The following is a 16,326-nucleotide window of genomic DNA, read 5'->3' as shown; positions in this document are numbered from 1 at the left end:
TAATTAATATCCACTTATCAGACATTGCATTCCATGTGTATTCTTTTGTGACTGGGTTACCTCACTTAGGATGATATTTTCCAGATCACTGTTTTTTGTACCTTAGCATCCACATTTTTTCTTGATACAATAAGGATCTTACCTTTTAATTAATGTTCAATTTATTCCAGCTCAGTCTGCATTACAGATCATTCTGATAGGTTCAGTTGGGGTACATATGATGAAGAATTTTATCCACTTAAGGAAAGAAGTTTTACTTAAGAGTTCAGTTAAGTCAGTGTTGTAAAATAATAAAAAAAATGAACATTTGGCTTTATCTATGAAACACTACATAGGTGAATTTTGTTTTATGGGAAAACATGTTTACATGTACAGTCATGTAGTGAGTGAGGGCACATAAATAGGTGTTTATTGGATATTTAGGTTATCTTATTAGCAGAAGGTAATATGATTTTATCCATATTTTTCTCTCATATATACAGGAATGCAGAGACCTCAATACCTGTGTGGAGTAGGACTAAAAAAAAAATCACCTGATTGAAACTTCTTAACTGTATTTCTCAGAAGAAATGCTTCTACATGGGAAAATAATCTTCTATGCGGGTTGGGCATGGTGAATAATTTATCAAAAAGCCTTTGCAAAACATTTTAGCATACACAATTTGTAAGTGTTCTGTTAACTTTGTCTTGAAATTGCTTTATGATCACTAGTAAGAGAAAACTGCACACTTTCAAGATTTAAACAATCCAAAGATGAACTAGAGTTTATTATCACTGACAAATTAAAATTTAATTCACTTAGAATTTTAATATATCAATACATTTTATAAAGCATGATAGAGTAGTATTAGTTTCCAATTTCCTGCATGAATTTTACTACTATTCCAGGAAACATGTAGTTAATATGAGCAAGAGGTAGTTATGTGGAAAAGTTAAGATTATGTATGATGCAACAAGAAATTCATGATCTATTCAGATTTTTCTTTCTTTTTCTTTTATCTTAACATATCTTTTGTTTTCTTATGATGTGTATGTAGGTGCAGCTTTTGGAGATACATAAACATGAGTACAGATTTCTGGGGAGTTTAGAGGTATCACATCTACTGAACCTGGAGTTACAGGCCATGGTGTGCCACCCAGCATAGATGAATGATGAAAGAATGATATATACTCTTGATCACTGAGCCGTGACTCAGGACCCTTGTTTTTATTTTAACCTTTCTGTTAATATTTGCATTACAGGATTATGTACAACTCATCTCTCACGTGTCTAACTCAAACAGCTATAATACAAAAGTTGATTTGCATTGGCGATTTTTAGGCACAGGATTGGTAATTGGAAAACAAAAATAAATAAAAAACAAAGAAGAAAACAAAATCTCTAACTTCAAAATGCAAAAAGCCTTTTTTCTTTTGCCACTGAGGTCATATGAAGAAGCATGTGGAAATACAAAGAAGGTGAAAACTATGGAGTAAAAGCAAGAATCACACATGGTTTGAATTTAAGGTACTAATGAAATGACTACTTAGGAACTACTATATTTCATATGTATTTATAAATATTCCATAATTATTTGTTGTTTTGCAGGAGCATAAGTATCTAACTATTCAGCAATAAATTGTAATGTCTTATGAATAATTAGTATAAATATACTATATTAAAATTTGATATTGTTTTTGAAAAACAGAATAAATCACTTCAAGAAGTGAGGCAATGATTATACTCTAGCCAATAATGATAAAATAAGAAAGACAAAAGCCAATGATAAAACAATATTCTGAGGATTATATGGGCAGAATAATTTTGGGAGTGGTATAAATTCTGATATTTAAGTTACCTTCCTATATAGCAAAGAAATAGCTTATGTCAAACAGTAGATTTTAGTTAAAGAAGGAAAGTGTTAGGAATATTAATGCTGTATTTATAGATATCATGACTAAGAAAATCAGCTGTAATGATAAAAATAATTTGAGTTCAAGGATTGAAATAAGATGAATTTACAAATTTCATCTTGAAAATGATGAAAATAAAGCTTTGTGTTTTCCTGATAAACTATGTGACAGAGAAAAAAAATCACAAGCTCCAAAGCCCCTGAAAAATTGAAAATAGCACTACTTCAGAACTAAGAAATTGTATCAGTAATGTTCATATCATTATTTACACAAGTAGGTTACCTAAACCTAGCTCCAAGTAGCTCCTTGTATTTCTTCAATCCACTTAAAGGTATTTCTAAGGACTGGAATATCTCAAAGGGAAGATACAAGCTATGTGAGTCATATAATATTAAGATCAAAATCACCACACATATACTCACAATAATCTTTCAAATGGGAAAAAATGAGATTCCAAGACCTAAAGTATCTATAAATCTCTATGTTCACAAGTGAGAAAGATGACAAAATTCACTGAGAACTATTCACATGGCCACTGAAAAATCTCATATTGCTATACATACAAATTCAGATTGTATTTTAGCAAATGCAGGTCTCCCATACATATGAGTATTAATTAACATTTTATTGTGAACCTGAACCCATCATTTTGCTCCACAGCAACACAAACATTTACATACATACACACACACAAAAAAAATCAAGTTGATTTTCCTCCTACTCAGAACATTGTTTGGTGAAAGATGTTAAGAAGAGTTTTTATCATCGGTTTTCCCCTGTGAAGAACATGACTCTCACTTTCATTCTTCCAACAACAAAAGTGAAAAAAAAATTGAAAAAAAATTGTGTGTGCAGGTGTGTGTATGTTCATGCATGTGTGAATACGTGTTTGTGTGAGCATGCTTGTCTGTGTATATGAATGTTGTGTGCACAAGTACATGTTTATGTGTCTGTGCATGTATGTTTGTGTATAGGAGCGCATATATCAATGCTGTGTTCTCATGATGGGATGCCTGTTGAGTATTTTGTTGTATTTAACTTTGTTTCTGACCTATGGACTCTTAAGTGTTTAATGACATGTGAGATTTGCTTGAAAGTTAGCAAAAGTATCAATCATGTTGTTTTTCTAACCAAATACATTCTACTTATTTTGCTTATGAGAAATTTTGTAGTCAAACGTGTAAGGGAAAAAACACAATTTGGGAACCTTTTTCTGTCTCTTTAGACGGTCAGTTTGTTTTCTTGTTTGTTTTCCATTGCATAGCAGAAAATAAACAAAATTACTTGTTTGTGGTTTGTCGCTGAATGCTCATGCTAAGAAGAACGGTACCTCCAACACTGGGAGCAAATCTGAACTTAGTGGTGTAACTTCAAACCTTTTTCCAAATGAACAATTTTCAAGAGACTGAGGAAAAGGCCTGCGGACTGCAGGAATCTATGCTCATTTTTCTTCTTATCTCAGATCACTGATCTCTTTTAAATCACCCTGACATGCAGTTCTGTAAACCCCATTCAACGCAAAAATTTCACTCATCAGGAAAAAAAATAAATAATTCTCAAATAATAAATGTAATAATTTAAAATACTTCTCTTTACTCAGTGATTAATGCACTTGCTCCAAGCAAAGTGAGCTCATTTCCCAGAACCCACCTAGTCACACCAACACCCATAACACTAGCACCAATGGCTACAGTGCCCTCTTCAGGCCTCTATGGGCATCGACATACACATTCACATAGCCATATTTATGCATATATATAATTTTATACTGACTTCTCCTGACAACTTTGACTACCATGGAAAAGAATACACAAATGCGAGGACTCAGACTCTAGTCATCTAATCAACAAAATACTCTCTATATAATTTTACAATCTATCTCACTATGATTTAGAAGTTCCTCAAAATGTGAAAATAAATTTTCTACCCCATCTTAAACCATGAAATTTATACGCCAACTAATCAATTAAACTTCTCCTTATTTGCAAATAATTAAAGTTATACAATATGGACATTGATTCTAATTATTATTATTATTATTAATTATTATTACTTAAGTGGCATCAAAATAGGAATATCACTTCAAATATCAGAAATAATGCAATCTCATTTATTATCATGTTGTGTGTCCTCATCAACGTCACATGCAACCATGATAATTATGATGAGCGAAGACTGTGATCACATTACGGACATCCCATGGTTCTCAAAGACAAAGCTGGTGATTTTTACCTGGACAGAAGTAGCATTGTACTTCCATGTGTGATATGGAGTTTACTGAATGGAACAACGAAAACAGTGACATGTTAAATATGACAGATGCTGTACTCCTCAGAATCTCTACTTCAAATCAGAACCACTGGAGAGCCTTGGAGAAGAAGCACAGGTCTTGGCAGACCCACTCTGCTGTACTCATATTATTTGCGATAATCCATTGTCAAATTACTTAGAAGTCTCTTCTGAGAATGAGGTCTATCTAAACTTCTCACAGTTCAGGTATCTGGTTCACGGAGTAGTTAGATGTACAAAGATGGAGAGAGTAAAGAGATTCTCGATGCAGTGCATAGAAGAGGACATTACATAGGAGTAAAGCGGGAGGGAACACTAACCATATTAGGCTTGGATGGGCAACAGCGCACAGGGAAGAAGCCCTCCCACAGCCACAATCGCAGCAACTGAAAGGCAAACAAGAGAGCCCAAGATAAGGAAGCGGTCCCACTCCCTCCGTCAGCACAAAGACACTGTGGGTTTTACACGGTGGACTGCTTTACCTTTCAAAGGAGTAAATTCTTGCAGGTATACAATCAAAATTTTCTCAAAGGGTCATTAAGTATCCTTTTTTTTTTTTAACTTAAAATGATTATCCAGAAGGAAACATAGAGACAATATATTTGTATAAATTATATGCAATCGATATAATATGCAAAAACGTTCAAAATTAAGTATTGTTTCCTTATGAATTCTCTTGGCTATACTTTGAGTACAGAAGTTTTATTTAATGACAGATTTTGCCAGTAGCCTCATGCTTAGAGTGAGAAGAAGGTCTTACCATTTCGACACATTGATACTTATTCCAGAGAAATTACTTATCATAGTTTGTTGATACTATCATTCTAGATAATTCTAAAATGATTTATGGAACCTACAACTTTAATTTCCATTTTTGGATGTTAAAATGCACTCCCAAATGTATCATTTGAGTTGATAGGTCTATAAAAATAAATTATATATAATGCGTACATTTCCAGGGAGTGCTGCAAAACTCAAAACGACTTTGATTTTCCAAATACTGATAGAAAAAGCCTGAAAACACAAGGTAAATTATCTAATAAAATGTGATTTTATTGGTTGAAACCACACACACCGGCGGCAGACTGCAGCAAAGAAGTGATTTAGTGCTTGGCTGCACCCATTTCCATTTATTTTTTGAAGAGCATTTGTAGTAATTTCAGGAGAACTGTAATGAGACTGAGTAATGATATCATACAGTAGCACGTCCAGGATTATGATTAAAATCTTCCTATTTTGAACCTTATTTGAAGCATTTCTATCTCATTTTATATGAAAATTTAAAAAAGAAAATCAATACAAACTCTAATATATTTCCAAATGCCCCTGTGGACAGATAAGCATTTCCAAAAATAATACCAACGAAATTTTTTACACAAGAATATATAGTTCCGTATCTGTTATTTCCTTCTTTCATTTCCCCTCTTCTAAGTATCGTGATACATTAATTCTAAGTATTGACAATTGTCTGGGTATTTAGCTATTGCTTGAAATAAGAAAATTGATAGCATACTATTTCTTTTAAATCTAAATACTTATGATTGTAATATTTAAGATAAACATAAATTATATGTATAGGTACACATAAGGAAAATTAACATACTTTATTCTTTAGGCAGATTTTAATGTATTTGTATTTGAAGGAATAGTCTGAGGTGGCTTTATCCCAATTCTATGACTAGGATACTAATGTCCTGGGTGTCTAAATTTTTCCAAAGCAAATACTAGTTCAAGACAAAACCAAAAATTCAGGACATGTCAGTAGACCTGCCATTCCTGCTTTTGGATAGCATGCCACATAGTTTTCCAGAAATTCCAATGGTTAAAATGTCATGCATGTAAATTTACTGCTGTTCCTGCCTTGTGTCAGCCCTCTAATCACAGGTAGAAGGGCAATGACCCAGGGCCCCACACCAGACTATCTGCCGCTTTGTCCTGCACTGTTTCACTGAGAACAGTCATTTAACTCGCTTCTGTCTGGCTCTTTCAAGGATACTGCTAATGTAGCAGAGAGTTTGATGAAGACATACATACTACAAAGTGAAAACAAGAGCTGTGTGGACCTGTAATCTATTATTTATTTATTTATTTATTTATTTATTTATTTATTTGCTTGCTTGCTTCCTTATTTATTGTATAGTGTTAGTTTTTAAGATGAAGATAATTTCTTTTATTGCATTGATTTTACTTCCAAATAGAACTACAATGAATAACAATACTCTTTGATAATCATTATTAACCATACGATCATCATTTAACTTATGCCTACTATCATAGGACACGTGCATATATATACACATTGTACATATGCAATACAATTTAATAAATAAAACTAAGTAGTAATTATTGAGGCAAAGCTACTTAGTTGATGTTAGTGGATAAATGGTAATGTCATTTCCCCCTAATGTACAAATTTCTCCATGAAAAGGTTTATAGACATTTAAAATTGTGCTTTGAAACACTTCCTCAGCCAAACAAAATTGGGCATTATCAATATTCAGAGTTCAAACAACTACAAAACCATTATGACTCTAACAATAATACAAATGCTTTATTTAGTACCCTTAACTATAAAAACCGAGAATTATGCTGCATGGATTAGATTAAATGCCTTTACTTCTACCCATCCTTCTCCCAATTCACTATAATAATAATTAGAAGAAAATGCTACAAATTGTATTCTTGAAATTTATTATTCTTTTCATCTGTTGCTACAATTTTGCTTTATTTTTGATAAATTTAATAAAACAATTAAAAGCACTTAAACTTGTATTCAGCTGTTATTTTGGACCATTCCTTTAGATAGTACTGCTTAGACTTGCTTCAAGATAGGTGAGTACATGAATAGGTAACTGGGAAAGTACATACATATGACTTCACTCGACACAGACCTCTTTTGGGCAAAGTAGATATTATTTTAATCCATTTAAAATCAGTATAAAAAGAGACACTTTTTATCAAATAATAATTGATTATTGTCATAATTCATGTGCAAATATACTATTAAGTAGTCATTATAACACGGTCATTATAACAAATCGACTATCTAGATGCAGATAGTTGGTTTAATTTTTAGGGTCAGTGTAATTTTTTAAAATTTCCACAAAAGGTATTTTCTAAAGATTTAGTAATGGAAGTCTCTTGTATTCATAAGCTATTTTAAAAAATCTGAGATTTTGGTTTTAAGGATCTGTGAAGCAGATAATAACTAAAGCAACTCCACAAACAAGTCTGTTAAAATAAATATTTATGTATTTTCCATGAGGACACCATACCAGCAGGTAACATTAAAATGTATGTTTTCCTTAATCAACAAATAGTTCAGTAAAGACAGGTTGAAAAATCCTTCAAACCTAGATGATAATTTAGAAACTAAATTCCAAATGTGCTAGAAATAGCAGCTGATAAAATCTCTGGGAACTATGGTTTAGCACACATATGTCTGTATTCCTGCAATCTAAGGCACCTGGTACTACACAAGTAATGTCAGGCTCTATAAGAGGAGGATGACTATCCAAGTCTAAAATCATTCAAAACATGATTTCTTTTTAATAAGATGCTTCTATTTGTCTTCAGAGATTAAAATTTGAAAACAGAATTTTCTATTTGTGTGTGTGTGTGTGTGTGTGTGTGCGTGAGACATGGGCACCTGTGCCAATGTGAAAAGATAATTTCCCTCTTATGGAAGCAGGTGACTATACATCAAGGGAAGAGAACTCCACGATGTTGCATCAGTAAAACAAGATTGGAAGTTGTGAGTGCCTGATGCTTAAATTCTCAGCAAGAGATCATAAGAAAGAATAATTAGATGACCTCATATAAATGATAAGAAAGACAGTCAAAGACCAGAGTTCTCAAAGGAATTGTTTGGATGGATATTTTTTTTTCATTTTACTAGTAAAGTAAAACAATTGGATCATAAATCCTCTAAGAATAAATTCACAGTTCAGCCCTGTGTGCTGGAGCAAAAAGTATATTGTTTGGAGAGATAACCCATTGCTTGTTCTCAGTACATCTTTAAGTTTCATTGGCATGTTGAACATTTCTTTAGGTGCTTCTCCGCCATTCGATATTCCTAAGGTGAAAATTCTCTGTTAATTCTTTGAGAAAATGTGCCCCATTTTTAAATAGGGTTATTTGGCTCTCTGGAGTCTACCTTCTTGAGTTCTTTGTATATCTTGGATATTAGCCTTCTGTCAAATGTAGAGTTGGTAAAGCTCTTTTCCCAATTTGTTTGTTGCCGTTTTGTCCAGAAATGTTCAACAACCTTAGTCATCAGGGAAATGCAAATCAAAACAACCCTGAGATTTCACCTCACAGCAGTCAGAATGGCTAAGATCAAAAACTCAGGAGAAAACAGGGACTGGCAAGGATTTGGAGAAAGAGGAATACTCCTCCACTGCTGGCGGGGTTGCAAGTTAGTACAACCACTCTGGAAATCAGTCTGGCAGTTCCTCAGAAAACTGGTCATACTACCAGAGGACCCCACTATACCACTCCTGTGCATATACCCAGAGGATTCCCCAGCATGTAATAAGGATACATGCTCCACTATGTTCATAGCAGCCTTATTTAGAAGCTGGAAAGAACCCAGATGTCCCGCAATGGAGGAATGGATACAGAGAATGTGGTATATTTACACTATGGAATACTACTTAGCTATTAAAAACAATGAATTAATGAAATTCTTAGGCAAGTGAATGGTACTGGAGAATGTCATCCTCAGTGAAGTGACCCAATCACAAAAGAACATACATGGTATGCACTCACTGATAAGCAGATATTAGCCCAGAAGCCCGGAATACCCAAGAAACAATTCACATATCAAATGATGCCCAAGAAGAAGGAAGGAGAGGCCCCTGGTCCTGGAAAAGCTCAGTGCAGCAGTGTAGGGGAATACCAGGACAGGGAAATGGGAAGGGGTTGATTGGGGAACAAGGGGAGGGAAGAGGGCTTATGGGACTTTTGGGAAGGGGGTATCCAGGAAAGGGGAAATCATTTGAAATGTAAAAAGAATATATCGAATAATAAAAAAATAAAAGGTTCATTGGCATGAGTTAGGACAAAGACACTGTCCCAGGTAACTTTGGTGAGTAGTAATGTCTATCATTCTTGGTGCAATAATCCTACAAGTAGGATGAGAACGGCCCCCAGCCTGCAAAATGTCTATCACTATTGCAATATGTAACATGTAGTTGATAAACATTTCCAAGGATGGGCTCCTAACAAATTACAGCAGGTCATAAAAAGAGGTCAACACTAGTCACTACTTTAGCTAGCAGTGTACTGTTTGTAAGTTTCCTCAAACCTCATTATTCAAATGTTTGTATCACATTGTTTCCTTGACTTATCACTCTGAAAATCTAGAAGTCCCATGCACACTTTGTTACAGTGCTCCTTTTCTGCTCAACACTGTTTAAAAGGAACAGAGCATTGGTCAGAAGCCACGTTAAGGAGGAAAGGGTTTATTTCAGAACCATAGTTTGCAAACTTTCATTAAGAAAAGTCATGACAGGAACTTAAGATCTAAGGGAAGGAGGACTGAAAAGGGAGTTCATGGAGCACTCCTTGCTGGTTTGTCCCTCACGGATAGTTCAGTACATACTCCGGTGCAACTCAGTAAGTATTAAGACTCTAGGCATGGAACCACCTACAGGGGCTGGATACTTCCATATCATTAACCAATCAATAAAATGACCCACAGAAGACCACAAGACAACCAGATAAAGACAAACCCTCAATCTACCTTCCTTCCCACTGGTCATTTAAAGATTACAGAAAGTGCAGAGCACAGAAAGATTTCTTATGTATACTCATAAATATATGCCTCATTACATATTCAGATGGGAGTATAATAGAGATTATACCATATAGATGAAGTCAACTATATTATTTTGTTTACATTTCAAAACTGTGAAGCTGTGACTCTACCTTAAAGAAAAAAAATGCAAACATATTTTTAAAACAGAGTCATTTTAATTTAGGGAATCAAAAACGCTCAACTTATTACATTAAAACCAATTATTTGAACAAACTAAGTGCACAAAGGAAACAAACAAACCACAAAAACAAAACAAAACAAAATAAACAAACCAAAAAAATGAAACAGAAGTTTAAGTAAAACAAATCAAAGTACCTGAATTTACACAGCACTTGAACCCCCCCCCCCTTTTTTTCTATTCTTGCAATCTATATGTAAATGACAGGTCATTTAATCATTTTAATAAACCAGAAATGATTAAGATAAAATGGCATCATTCATGGATTCCACAAAGTGAGGCTATAGTGGGTTGGTGTGAAGCTGTATGTATTCTGATGCTAAATTCTGTCTCTTAAGGTACAGTTGCCCCTGAGAGGTGAAAGACTAGGAACAGCAGGCAGGTAACAGGGACTTCTTAGCTCTAAGAGTAAGTAAAGAGAGAAGATCAAAAGAAAACCAACCAAAGGTTGGTAGAAAACAAACTTTAGTTTATCCAGTTTGTACATAACAAAGACCAACAGATGATAATCATCTAAAACAAATTTCAGAGCATTGAATGGCAACCTGTGGATGTACTACAGCTAAAAAATTTTAAAGAAAGTGTCACTAATTTTGAAATGCATTCACCATTTGTAAACTGAACCCTGATGCCTTGGGCTATCAAAAATAGAATAATCCCTAAAGACTGGAAAGATATGGCAAGAGCAATATTGGAATTTGGGCCACATTTACAATGGCTTTCATGGTAGAAGACAGCATGAAAAACTAGAGCCAGCAGTTGAATGAGAATAACTATGATGAGGTAGAGATGCAAGTCAGATATGATGAGGAAATCTTGACTTTATGTCACTTGGGAAACTTAAATGCCTAGGAAATGGATGAGGAAACAGGAGAAAGACTTGGATCATTTTCTCAGGTTATGCAAGGTCCAAAAGAAACACTCATTGACTTTTTGAAAAGATTGGCTTCAGCTGTAAAGAGATGTAGATTAGACCTATTGACAAGAAACATACCAGTGGAGTCCTTAGCTTTTGAAAATGTGAATTCTGATTACAAAGAAGTATCAGACCATTAAGGACAAGATCAAGATCAATACAGTTTATATTAGACTTCATTCATCTAATATGGCCTTAATAGCAGAAGCTACCACCAAGGGCTTTGAAACAATCTAAACTCTCCAATGTCTAAATAGGGGGAATCAAGGTGATTTCATGAGAAATTGCAAATAATACCAAATTAATTCCAAAGGGCAACATTACATTAAAGAAAATGCTCTGAACTCACAAAGATTGGATAGTAATGGAATACTTAAATTGCTAAATATAAATGGGTTGGACATTATGGGTGTTAATCTTATCTAACAGTTTTCATAATTGTTTCATAATTGTTCCTACCATATGTTATTTCATAAAATAAGGAGTCTTTTTATTTAGACAAAAAATGGAAAACATAGTGGGTTAGTCTGATGCTGCTTGAATTCTAACGGTATTTACTGGCTCTTAAGATTTGATGCCCCTGATGAGCAGATCCTTATGCATATCAAGTAATGCTATATGAACCTTGTCTCTTAATTTAACTGGACAATAAAAGGCTAGAGCCTATGATTTGGTAGTGGAGGGAGAAAGGCGGGCCTTCAAGCTCAAGTGAAGGTGTCCCATGTAGAGAGAGAAGAAGAAGAAAGAAGGAGGAGTTTTAGGAGGCTGGCATGAGAGATGGACCCTGAGCTCATGGCCAGGAGAAACAGCAAGTAATAAGGAACTTTATAGCTGGGAAATAAATCAGCAAATTGTCCATAGTGGTAGAGCAGTTATTATCACTAGGAGCAACAATCAGAACCTGCTGATCACTTTTATAACACAAAATTCTGGCAAAATACTCTTCTCATAAATACTATGGTATTTCCAAGAATAGCTATAAATTATAAAGAGTAGGGATGATTTAATAAATAAAACAAATGGAATTAAATGCAAAAATCTAATGAAAACATCTTACTTCACCACAACAAAATGAGGAAACTTGACTGTCAATGAAAAAATCACTATTATTTTTATAGCAGTTAAGAATTTCTAGATATTGCAAAAGTCAAGAGGTTTGACACCACACTTAGTCAACGAATACATTGTTTTGAATATGTTTGTCTTATAAGAGTCTTGAGAGAATTTGCTTAATTAATAAAAGGAAAAATTTATAATTAGCATATTAATTGTCTGAAAGTTAATAAAATCTTCTAAAGTACATGAAGGTGCTTATGAGCAATTTGTTTCCTTGTTGGTACTTCAGATAATCTCCTGAAATTTGTTTACAACATTACTCAACATTGCCTACAAATGAAGTAATTTATATATAGCTAAATAACTATAAATGCTATAGTGTCTTTTAACAATTCAAACAAGACTTTCTCTAATATGTATCTGTAGAGCTTTTGGTTAATTATAAGGTTAGGATAATCATTGATTCCTTTGTGCTTTATATTTCAACCAGGTATTTGATTATTTCCACTATGAGTCTCTCAAAAGAACATAGCTGCAGAATTGCCTTTACTCATCTTCCTTTGCTTCTGGACCATAAACTCAGTTACCTGAAAATAAATATCAGTGTCTTTCAGTGTCATGGATGTTAAAGCCAGCATTCCAGAAATGTCAGATATTTTTGCAAGAAAGATATTGCTTTGTAACTTCCTTCAGAGGCAGAATGTAACAGAATACATTTAAATCACACATATACTATATGTATAATGTATGTGTATGTGTATATGTATGTGTATATGTATATGTATTCTGCATATACATATTCACCCATGTACATACATATATGTAAATATATACATACATATGTATACATGTATGCATACTGAGGACCAATTCTTGTAAGACAATTAAAGTAGATGTGCTTTCTTCTTTGCATAACTATTTTCTGAAAGTACAGATGATGTCTGACCATGATATTAGTAGTCATCCAACTGTAGTATGGAAAGCAACATAGTTACTCACAGAAATGGAGAGCATCACCACCTCTACTACTTCCCATAGTGACAATATTAGCAGTGCAATAAAGCCTGCAGAGGAAATTTATTAAAAGTCTTAATAGATTTTATTTTGGTCAGAAGAAGTAAAGATAAATAAATGCAATACATAAATTCCTGCCTATAGAAAAACTCCTTCTGAAGTTTAAAACTTTGGATGTTATTGGCTCACTTTAGAACATGTACTTTATTTTAGAAGGCTCAGTTATATCCATTTACAATATCTGTCAATCTATCAGAATAATGACCTTTCTGTTTCCTTTATCTTCTATATCTTGCAAAATGGAATCTAGAACTTGCGTAACTAGATATATTTTCCTCTGATATTTGCTTTAAAATAGAAAGAGGTCAAGGAGAAAATAAGAAGTGTACACTTTTAAGGATTTTAAACTCATAACTTGTGCTACACATATTACATTAGTAAAGTATCAGGAGTTGTTTGAGCTCACCTAGAAGCCAGTTCTCGAAGCAGGGCTGATACCTTTTCAGACCTGACTACTTTAGTTTCAAAATTCATCTACACTGTAGGGTTGAGTGACAGCTCTAGCTCTGTATGGGGAGAGAAGAGGAGTGCTGAGCAAGTGGTATATCAGTTCCAATGTTATCCCAGGTATAAACAAATAAAAATGCTTACAACAGGAAAAGGAAGCTGAAGGTTCAATTAGGAAAACATCACCCATGGGGGGGGGAAGCTTGATTAGGAGGAGTTCAGCTGAGTTCTTCCACGGCTTGCATTCTGCTCCATGTGGTGAGAATTTAGCTTGATTATCTTGTCTCTAAGAGCTCTTATGTGCTCCACCACTCAAAATCATCTTTGCCCTCTTTGCTCTGCCTAGGACTCTCAAATGGGGACTCCAATTGGCTTCCTTGATGAGCTTTCCATACTAAATTTTTGCTAAAAGTTTTGAGTACAAGATTTGTTGATGTTTTGTTAACTACCTGTTCATAAGTCTGCCTACCCATCCTTTCATTCATCTGTCGCTCAACTCTTTATTTTATACTTTAGTTTGTTGTATGCTTACACTCACACAAATATAAAAGAGTGGGTGTTGTAGTTCACTTTTCACTACTTGGGGAATTGAATGAAATGAAAAGATAATATGTACCATAGAAGCAATGTTCTCATTCCCCCCTCCAATGAGAATATTATATAAAAATTATCTTATGGCAGGAAAATGTAATAGTGTTTGAATATTTGCATGTGTGGATATATCAAGTCACTCCTTTATCTTTTAAAATTTTGTTAGTATAAGACTTGTGAAGCAGGAATGCTGGGAGATAAGGCTAGTCATTACTCCAGGGAAGCTAAACCATAGGAAGTCAGTTGTAACTTTTCTAACAATCAGTCCAAATGTCCAGAGCTTGACATTAATAACAGCACTTTCTTTGGTTTTTACCTTCTCGAACTTCACATTGATAACTGCCAATTTCTTTTGTTTTTAGCTTCTCTTATTTCTGACTTGGGACTAACTAGAGGCAGTTGAATTACCTAGAAATCCTTGTTTCTGTTAAACCCAATTTACATTTCAATTTCAGCAACTCCTATTAGGATCACCCTACCCCCTTGACCCCACACACACTTATAAAACTGTTCCATTAACCTGCCTGCCTCTGAGTCTCTTTTAAATATGAATGGTATGAGTTCAATAACTTCTTACCTATTTAAGAGATTGGCTGCCTCTCTTTTAGCTTTTTTTCTGAATGTTTTCAGCTTAATTTTGCTGGAAAATCATTGGTTGCTCCATAGAAAGACAATTCATTTATTTAAATTTGCAGTCTTGTACAAATTTATGGTTTGCTTTGTTTTGCTTTGCTTTTGTTTGTCTGTTTTGTTTTGTGAACAAGCACTGCTGGGTTATCATATAATCTACTTGATCCTGTAGGTTTTCTTGTATTTATATGCTTTGTAGGAAGGCAAAGTGCATACTGAGTCACACAAGCTGCCTTCCTATCAGGAAGGTGATCCTCCATATCCATTGGGCTTCATCTCTCATTTTCCTTTCAAGCCAGTCTACCTCATAGTCTTCAAAGAAGATCGTGGTCGTCACCAGAAACCTCAAGAGCCCAGCTATTTGTGTCTGTATTTATTTTAATGAAGGTAGACAAAAAACCATGAGGACTGAATCATAAGAGGATATATGATTCTATTTTTCCTTGCTTATAAGACACAGGTTGCCTATTAACCTATTTGATTAAAACAAACTCAAAATGTTCTTGTATTAATAAAAGGATGGTGGGAATTAAAGATATGAGTGAGTTTTAAAAATTAAAATTAAAGAAATATGAAAGCCAGTTTCTGGAATATAGTTGTTTCCTACACTGTGATTTGTAACTTACGTACATGTTTGATTCTTTTAAAATAGGTAAAAAATTTTATTAGTTCTTTGAAATTTTCATACATGTTTTGATCATACTCCTTCTCTCTCATAAGTTGTATGCTTCCTCATGACCAGTTACCACTATAAAGGTGGACAAGTTTAAGGAAATAGGGATTCAATTAAATGATTGAATTGCACTATTATAGAATGAAATTATACATGTTTAATGAACTTATCAAAGCCCCCCATAAAAGCTTGCATTTAGTTAAGAATGTATTGTGAGAAACAAACAATTCACAACAGTGATACAGCTGCTACATTTTAAAATCCATATATTTTATCCCATGGAAGCAAATTTTGGTTGCTTAAAAAAGACAAATTTAATGACGTATATGATAGTAGTGTGATAAAATTAGCTTATAATTACTTTATATATTGGTACACAGTGTACTTAAGTTATATATTTGATTTATATTTGTGACTTTTATACCCCTACAATGTATTTCACCGATCAGGCATTAAAAATATTTGGTGTTATAAAATTTAAAGTAATATGTTGCTACTCTGAATTGGACAACGGACCAGAGAATCAGTACACACTAAACTTCTATTGAGTTTGTTAGTGAACACTCTAACTTGGAAACCAGAGACAAAAACTTCAGTGAACACTAATGATAGTAATACACTTTTGCTTAACACCTTAAAAATTAACAAAATTATCACTTTAGATACTATGGAAAACATTACTAAACATGGCAAAAAAAATGCTAGACACTTTCTATACTCAACCTTACCTATTTGAAGTTATAAGATTTTGTTAATGT

General features: G+C 33.8%; 1 protein-coding gene across 9 annotated transcripts in view; it reads right to left on the bottom strand.

Moving 5' to 3' along the window:
- The window catches only part of Epha5 (EPH receptor A5), a 356,777-nt gene that overhangs the window by 65,808 nt on the left and 274,643 nt on the right, over positions 1–16,326 (bottom strand). For 4 of the 9 annotated variants that reach the window (XM_052198455.1, XM_052198456.1, XM_052198459.1 and 1 more), the window contains one exon: positions 4,503–4,568. The exons of the other annotated variants lie outside the window; for them this stretch is intronic. In XM_052198455.1, the coding sequence (XP_052054415.1) occupies positions 4,503–4,568 (66 nt within the window). The remainder of the gene's footprint in view (positions 1–4,502; positions 4,569–16,326) is intronic. 9 annotated transcript variants of the gene reach the window in all.

Source organism: Apodemus sylvaticus, chromosome 11, assembly GCF_947179515.1.
Source record: "Apodemus sylvaticus chromosome 11, mApoSyl1.1, whole genome shotgun sequence".
In the NCBI taxonomy this organism is placed as follows: domain Eukaryota; kingdom Metazoa; phylum Chordata; class Mammalia; order Rodentia; family Muridae; genus Apodemus; species Apodemus sylvaticus.
Note: the sequence above shows the minus strand (reverse complement) of the source record. Positions and strands in the feature narration are given on the sequence as shown.